This window comes from Aspergillus niger, assembly GCF_000002855.4.
Source record: "Aspergillus niger supercontig An17".
NCBI lineage: Eukaryota > Fungi > Ascomycota > Eurotiomycetes > Eurotiales > Aspergillaceae > Aspergillus > Aspergillus niger.
Window position 1 is genome coordinate 111880 of NT_166532.1, and position 8603 is coordinate 120482.

Below are 8603 nucleotides of genomic sequence, written 5' to 3' on the forward strand. Positions count from 1 at the left end.
ATCAACAAAACCAATATCTCTAAATACGGCATATATGGTATGCCTACAACCCAACCCAATACCTCGTCCTCTCAACCCCAAACTCCCCCGACAACTCTTCCTCACCAGTTCCTGTGACAGACACCCCATATGTGCCCTTCTCCGACGCCCATTTACCGCGCTGCTCGTCCCACCAGCTCGTCGCCAGTTTCTTCTCCACCACAATCTCCACCTGTTTCTCCTCCCCAGGCTGGAGGAACACCTTTGTGAACCCCTTCAGTTCGCGGACGGGGCGGTTCACCTCCGTTTTCGGGGGAAGGACCCACAGCTGTACGATCTCTGCGCCGGCTACGGTACCTGTGTTCTTTACTTGGACTGTGGCAGTGATGGGTTCGCCGTCGGTGAGGGTGCTCTTCTCCGGGGAGGTAGTAATCTTCAGATCACTCCGGGAGAAAGTGGTGTAGGATAAACCGTGACCGAAAGGGTAGAGGGGCTTCACGTTCGTCTTTTCGTAGTACCTGTATCCGACGTAGACATCTTCACCGTAGAGGACACGGCCCCGCTCGGAGCGGAAGTTAAGATAACTAGGGTTATCCTGTAAGCGGACGGGGAAAGTCACGGGGAGTTTAGCGGACGGGTTGACGTCTCCAAAGAGGACGTCTGCGATGCCGTTACCGCATTCGTTGCCGCCGAACCAGGCGTGGACGAGGGCTTTGGCTTTGTGGACCCATGGCATGGTGACAGGGGTACCGGACTGGAGACACACGACTGTGTTATCCGGATTAGCGTCGAGGACACGGGAAATCATCTCGTCAGTCCCAGGAGGCAGATCCATGTGTTCGCGGTCGTTGCCTTCGGTTTCCCATTCACTGGTGAGGCCGGCAAAGATGATTACTTGGGAGGCTTGGCTGGCTTGGGAGACGGCGTTGGAGATCAGCTCTTCTTGGCTGACTTGGCGGGCAGCGCCGAAGCGGAATCCGCCGGGCCCGAAGACGACGATGCCTCGGGTGTCGAGGTCGGAGGTGGGGGCGCTGCCGAATTCGAGGACTACTTTGTAGGTTTGGCCTGCGTTGAGGTGTTTGGAGCCGCGCTCTTCGACGGTGGCGTTGCCGAAGAAGGCGGTGCCCTGGCGTTGGTTCTTTGTGTTGTCGACGACGGTTTCGTTGTCGATGAGGAGACGGCCCGTGCCGACTACGGTGACGCCGAAGTCGTAGACGCCGGATTCGGTGGGGGTGAAGTAGCCTTCCATGTCGACGAAGAAGGTGAAAGAGTGGATCTTGGGGTTGATGTAGTCCATGAGGAAGCCGCTGGAGCGGAGAAGATGCAGTTCGTCGACAAGGGTGCGGTCCTTGTGGGAGGGTGGTTCGTTGTAGACGCGGAACGTGAATCCGGGTTTGCCATCCTGAGTTTTGAGCAGGGGACCGAGGAGAGGGAGTTCTTTGTGGGAGTAGACGCCTTGGGAGAATTGAACTTCGGAGGTGGCTTTGGCGGTGACGCCTTCAAAGGGCGAGACGGTGTAGTAGGGGTCTAGGGAGGCAGAGCCGCCGCCACAGTAGGCGGCGATTTGAGCGTTGGGTCCGATGACAAGGATGGGTTTGTCTTTGCGGAGGGGAAGAATATTATCTTCGTTCTTCATGAGCACGACGGACTCGGCGGCGGCGCGGCGGAGAAGATCCCGGTCTTGGGGCCGGTTGAGGGCTTTTTCCGGGGCGTGCTCGGGGATGCCTAGAGGCTCGACCCAGTTGACGAGGTTGAGGATATTGCGGACGCGGTCGTCCAAAACGAACTCGGCTACCTTATTGGAGGACACAGCGTGAGCCAGGGCAGAGCCACGCCAGCGTGTCTTGCCCGGCATTTCGAGGTCCAGACCAGCATTGATGGCGTCGGAAGTGGTGTAGGTTCCGAACCTAGGATATTCTGTCAATACATGTGTAGCACCATTTTACGGTACAGATCTTACCAATCACTCATAACCAGACCATCCCAATTCCACTCCTTGCGGAGGATATCAGTGATAAGCTCCTTATTCTCACTGACATGCGTGCCATTGACCTTATTATAGGCCGTCATAACACAAGCAGTAGGACATATCCTCATCGCCAACTGAAAAGGCAACAGGTATATCTCGCGCAGGGCACGCATGGTGACGATGCTGCTCACCGCCAAACGCTCATGCTCCTGATCATTGCACACAAAGTGCTTAAGCGTGGCAGCGACGCCCTTCTCCTGCAACCCCTTGCAGTAATTCCCGGCCAGAATTCCGGAAAGCACGCCATCCTCTGCGAAAGACTCGAAGCCTCGACCGCCGAGCGGAGAGCGCTGGATGTTGATGGTGGGACCCAGAACGATATGCGAGCCCTTAGCGATGGACTCGTCACCCATGAGCTGGCCCACCTCGTGCAGCAAATGGGCGTCCCAGGTTGCTCCGAGGGCGGTGGCACAGGGAAAACAGGCGGCCGGGATTCCGTTGAAGAAGCGGGTGCCTCGCACGCCATTGGGACCATCGGACATGCGCAGAGCGGGGATGTTGAGTCGGGGGATTGAGGCAGTGTGCCAAAAGTCCACGCCTGTTCAATAGTTAGTTATGCTTTTTGTTTTTGGTAATTGGTGTTGGGCGTTACTTGCCAGCCGTGAGAGCTACCTTTTCGCCCAGCGTGAGCTCTTCAATGGTCTTTTCCACGTCCAGACGTGCCATGGTGACGGTGACGGGAGGGGGGACGATTTATTGCAAACTTAAAATACAATGGAGTGGCATTCGAGTCAATGCAGGCTACGATGATGAGTAGCAGGACTTAAGAGACAATTGCTGGTTAAGGAACGGGGAGGGAGGGAAGTATAAATTGATCACGGACCAAACGGACTGACTCGAGTCGAGGACTACTGAAACCAATGGTTGGAGCGGGGGCAGATGGAGGAGTTCATATATCCGGAACCCACGGTGCCTGGCACCCCGCCTGAATCATCCGTGCATAAGGTGGCTACCGAGTGGGATGGAATGCATCATGGATCAACATCATGAATGGGCGGATCGACGGCAGGAGCTGCCGAAGGAGCAGCCACGAAATGCCCCGAAGATTACCCGACCGGTTTGGTCGGAGTGTCGGCCCGCTTGCCCTGTCGCCAGTTGGCCTGATGGTCTTGCAGATGCACAGGGTATCCTGGCAGCCACCATCACTACTTGCAGATGCAGATGCAGATGCAGGGTCTAAGAGTTCACCACGTCGGACATTGTCCTACCCAAAAAGGTAAAACATCCCACCGGAGTCCGTTGTCCCCACGGCTACTACTCATGCAGGCAGACTACGGACCGGAACCTAACTTTCGTAACGGGCAGCCAGCTGACTGACTGCGAGTAGGTAGCTGCTATGCGTCCGGGTATCCAATCAAGAACACAAATGGGGGAAATGGAAGAGAAAAATTGTATGGTACAGGCCATGCGTGCACATAGATCAGAGAGTCCCAGGTAAACAGACGGAACGCAAAAAAAACACCGTCCAACAATGCTAGTAATAGAGTCGTGTAGTAGGTCAAAAGGAAATGGTAGATTCAATGAGAGACAAAAAGAAACAGCAACATGCAACCACGCATCATTCCGCCGGTATCAAGATCCCTAAATTCTCTTCTCCCTCACGCACCACGTCGGGGCCGTTTAGACTCGCTTCCCATCCGCATTCCTCCCCGTCCGCCGCCATCTCCATGTCCTCCTTCGTCCCCAGGTCGATTACGCTTGCGGTGAGGCCCACTAGGCGCCCCCTCGCGATGGTAGTCCCGTTCACGCGGACGATCCCGATTACGGTCACGCTCACGATCGCGCAGCTCGCGCCCACCTCCCCATCGTCGGTCATCCTCACCAGCAGCAAGCGGGGGCGGCGGAGGTGGTGGAGGACCCTGTCCGCCAAGAGAAGACGGAGGTCGGAGACGGCCTTCATGCTCCTGACTGCTTGGGGCAATGTCCGAGCCCTCCTCCCGGTCACGTCGACGCCGGTTGTCTTCACGTGCGCCAGGCCCACGTCGAGACGCCTCGCGAGACTCATACCGTTCTTCCCGAGGCCCTCCCGGGGCACCACCCGCGTCGCTTCGGCGACTCCGTTCACGCTCGTAATCCCGGTTTCGATCTCGATGCTCTTCCCGTCGACTGCTACTGCGTGAGCCCTCTTCATCGCCACCACGCCGTTCCCGATCTCGCTCCCGCTCCCGTTCACGCTCAGGGTATGTGCCCGAAGAGAACCGCTGGCTTCGCCGGCTTTCCGCGCTGGACTCCTCCGCAGGCTCTCCTCGGCTGCCTCCTGGTCGGCTACGTGGATGACCGTCCTCTTCCCCGTAGGGAGCGCCAGAAGACCGGCCGGCCATGAGATCAGGGCGACCTTGAGACGCCGGGCCACCGCGACCACCCTCCTCCTGCGCAACGGGCGTCGGAGGCCGAGCCGATTGCGGTGATGGGGCATTCATGGCGCCCGATTGCCGATTGGCACCCCGTCCTCGAATCGTAGGACCAGGGCCACGGTCCGGCAGCCCACCGGATTGCTGGAGCATGTTGTTGATACCAGCAAAACGCTTGTCTCCCCGGCCGCGTTCACCACCAAACCCAGGACCTGAAGGCGGGCCACGTGGCATAGCTGCGGGTCCAGAGGGTGGCCCCAGTCCACTGCGTGGACCAGATGGGGGAACAATCGATGCAGGAGATGACCCATGATGCGGGCGCTGACCGCCCCCATATGTGTTTTCCTGGGGTTGCTGTTGCAGGACCTTCAGTCTATCCGGGTGGATTCCGCTAGTGTCGAGTTTCTCTGGGCCCGGTGACGAGGGCCCTGTTGGGGCAGGCTGATCCGGTGCGTTTCGTAGCCCCTGTCGACCAGGGCCAGTAGGAGGCTGGCGTTCAGTCGGAGCCATCGCACCAGCCGCAGGCTGTCCTTGGGAATGTTGTGACCCGGGGACATTGCGGCCACCACGCCCAGCATTGTTTCTTCCTCTCGGGCCAGACGGAACATCCGTAGGCGGCTCCGGTTGACGCAGCCGTCCATGATTCATGTCAATGCCGGTCACTGTATCTCGACTGTCAGCGCCATCCATGGAAGGACGCCCATATCGCTCACTTCGTGGCCCTGTGGGCATATCCTCGTTGCGCGCATGAGGGTGGGCAAAGTTCGCACCCCGGCGATCATCAGCTGGGAACCGTTCTGGACGCCCCAGTGGTTCCATTCTCGGAGGAGACAATGCTCGTTGTTGCAAATTCCGTCGGTCGTCCCGATCTTGTCGTCCGGTTTCGCCACGCCGAAAGCCTTCTGGATGGTCGTCTATCATACCAGCGCGATCAGGGTGCGTAGGAGGAACAGATCGTACATTTGGTGGTCCCTCCCGAGCATCCGGCCGTAGACGGCCTGACCGATCCGGCCAGTCCGCATCACGCGCTGGGCGTCCATCCCGGTGAGGAAATCCACGGAATGGTTCGTCCATAGGTTGCCTTGGGTAATCCCTGTCACCACGGGGGTAGGGCCTCCCATCACCCATGGCCGGATCGAATGGCCGAGAATAGTCGTGGTCTCCACCGAAGCGACCACCACGAGGATAGTCCTGATGTCTGTCACGGCGATCCTCTAAGAGATCAGGCCGAGGAGGTAACTTGTCTTCACGGTTGAATCGGTGTGGGCCCTGCGCTTGTGCTCGGGCGTTCTGTGCACCGGATGGTGCTCGCTCCGGTTCAGGGCGCTTCGGTACATTTGCCGGTCTACCAGAGTCTGAAATTTTTGATGCAGCCTGCGATGCAGCGGGCGATGCTGGCGCCTGGGGTCGAGCAGGCAAGTCTGCCTCTAGATGAGCTCCACGGGCAGAAGCGACATCCTTCTCGTTTGAATTTTGCTCGCGATTAGCGGATGCTTGTATTTCGGTACCTTGAGCCGAAGTTGCAGGCGAATCACGTTGAGACGTCGACGAAACCTTTGTTTCAGCCGGCTTTTGAGCTGTTCGATCAGCCAGCGGGACATCAGCCATCTTTGCATCCTCTATCTCTCCATCTTCAACCTCAGCCTTCGTGGCGCCCGACTCGGGCTTCGCCTCGCCTTGCGACCTGTAGTTGTGTAAAATATCAGTATTCATGATCAACACAGTACAATGATCTAGGTTCTATCTGAGGACTTACCCGTTGGTGGATGTAGGCTTGAACTCGACAGCAGTAGCATTCAAGGGGGTGGGTGTAGTAGACGAGGGACGTGGTGTGGTTGGTTTCGCTGCTGCACCTGGTCTGCCAGGCACTGGCGGGCTGGCACTCATAAACGCTTGAGGGAGCAACCATTTCTTTTCACGCCGGTTAAGATCGCCGATTAGAGAAGCGGCCGGGATCTTGACATCATCTCGTTCGTCGTTCTGACTCAAGCTATTCATGCTAGTCAACATGTCCCGGCCTATCCAGTTCACTGCAGGGAAATTCTGCACAACAGCCTTCAACACACTGATAGCGTTACGAATGTGCATGTATTCGCCACCGTTCAAGCACGTCTTCAGAGCGGAGGAGAATAGGCGGTGCCACTTGTACAGAAGCCGACGGAAATCTTCGTACTCCAGATAAATGGCTGGCTTCCCATCCGAGTCAACATTCTTGGCGAACCCAGGAAGGTCTTTCTTGGTACCAAACGCTTCCTTCTCGTAAACAGCCTTGTCGGCGTGCCAACGACCGAGGTCGCGTAAGACCTCATTCAAAAATCGACCCAAGTTATCGGCCTCTCTTGATGTGCACTGGAATATCAACGCGGTAAGTCTTTGCTCCCTGAATAGCTGATCCAGGAGGCCGACGGTTCGGAAATTCGGCGTTCCAGTTGTGTGCAAGAATTTGAGCATCTTGAAGCAGTAGAATGCATCGATAGGAGACAACAAGAGACGCGGTAGGAAACATTGCTCCAGAAGGGCAACATTCAACGAATCGTGCTTCCCACGCATACCTGCAAACCAGCGATCTTTCTCCTTCTGTAGTTTGGTCCTTGTTTGGCCGTAGGCCTTCAAGTGGGCCTTGTTCTCTTCCAATATCCGGTCTTGGAGTTGCGTGATTTGCTTTTTCTCTCGCTCTTTTCTTTGCGTTCCTGCCATGCTGATGTCGGACCGATCGTTGCTGATGGCCATAACCTTCCTCTTTTGCCGATCAATTTCGTCTTCATACGATTTCTGAGGTATATGCACGTCGTACAAAGACAGCTGCCAGAATGTCACGTAGAACTGTAAGCCAACAACGCCCCACGTTTCGGGACTCAGGACAGCCTTGACTTGGTCTTGGAGATCTTGCATGACGGGATTCAGAGCAGGCACCTCGGCAGTGACAGAACCAGCCGGTACTGTAGCAGCGTTGCTGTCGGTGTTGTTCGCGGTCTCTGCCTTTTCGGTATCGACATCCATGGCATTCTCCGACGGCTGTTCCCCTTCAGTCACGTTTGCCTCCCCATCTTCCGTCGTTTCCATCTCGTCAGCCTCGGGCTTGGATGGGGATGTCTCTTCGCTCTCGCGACTGGATACCAATGCCGCCGGAGTCTTTGCGGACTCTTCATCCTGCATTGTCTTTTCTATATCCGCAACCTTCTTTGCAACACTCGGACGCCGAATCCAAAACGCCACTTCGGGCTGGATGCCGAAATCGCTAATGAGAGAAGCCAAATCCGGGACGAATGAATCGAATTCCTCGACCGACAGGTTGCTGCGAAGCAGATCCAGGTACTGAACCAGAATACGGTGAATCTCATCAAAAATGTTTCCTAGGAGCTTGAGCTCGGAAGCGCCTTCCGTTTCTCTGAAAACGCAAATCAATCGTTCTTGAGCAATGGCAATGAGCAATTGTCCGGCAAGCTTTGAAACAGTGAGAGACTTCATAAGTCTTCTGGAGGTAGTTTTTGACTCGTGTCGCTTATCTAGCAACTGCAAGATCGTCTGAGATTGTAGGATTTCGCCACCCGCCATGGCCTGAATTTGTGCATCGTTGAAATTGTTGTCGGTGATGATTCCCGCCATAGAACTGATTATCTGCTCGAGGATGATCAAATCTGTCGAATTGTTCTGGCGAAGCTGCTCCACAACGTATTGTAAGACCGGAGTGGGATCCATCACCGAATACCTCTTGAAAGTCCGTCCTGCAAATGTCGCCAAGGCGTTCAACCAACGACTAGTCAACAAGCCACCTTCTTGAACGCGGCTTCGTCCCTTCTGGCCGAGCGAGCTAATCATGACCCATGTCAGGATATCATACCCAAGATATGTGAAGTAGCGCGCACACTCCACAACGACTTCGATAAGATTCTCATAAGACTCAATCTGGTTGATGGCCACACTGATGACGATGCCCGGATTGGCATAGGCGATCTTGGCCAAGGCACGAGCCATAGGTCGAATATTCGTTTTGCTGAGCCTCTTAAGAACATCCTTCGTTTCTGCTTTCGCCTGATCAAACGCCGACTTGATGTCAGGAAGTCTGGAAGTTTGGCCAGAAGTCCACTCGGCATACATATTGTACCGTACCTCCCTAGGGAAAAAACTGATAAGGTCAAAGATCTCATTTACCACACCGGGATTTGCCTTGGTGAGACTGATCGACGGGACCAGGAGTCTTTTGCAAAGATCCTGCCAACGAGCTCGGTTCTCTGGCGAATGAT

At 55.9% G+C, this 8603-nt stretch overlaps 2 protein-coding genes across 2 annotated transcripts; both read right to left on the reverse strand.

Moving 5' to 3' along the window:
• Positions 1-43: 43 nt before the first annotated feature.
• An17g00520 (uncharacterized protein) lies at positions 44-2674 on the reverse strand (the record flags this gene model as incomplete). The annotated part of the gene is made up of 3 exons (XM_059745417.1): positions 44-1886; positions 1940-2546; positions 2668-2674. The coding sequence occupies 3 exons, from the start codon at positions 2672-2674 to the stop codon at positions 44-46; spliced, it is 2457 nt and encodes an 818-aa protein (XP_059606576.1).
• A 932-nt stretch (positions 2675-3606) lies between these two features.
• On the reverse strand, positions 3607-8457 carry An17g00530 (uncharacterized protein; the record flags this gene model as incomplete). The annotated part of the gene is made up of 3 exons (XM_059745418.1): positions 3607-6043; positions 6116-6377; positions 6426-8457. 3 exons carry the CDS (start codon positions 8455-8457, stop codon positions 3607-3609), a joined length of 4731 nt encoding a protein of 1576 aa, XP_059606577.1.
• Between the last annotated feature and the right edge of the window lie 146 nt (positions 8458-8603).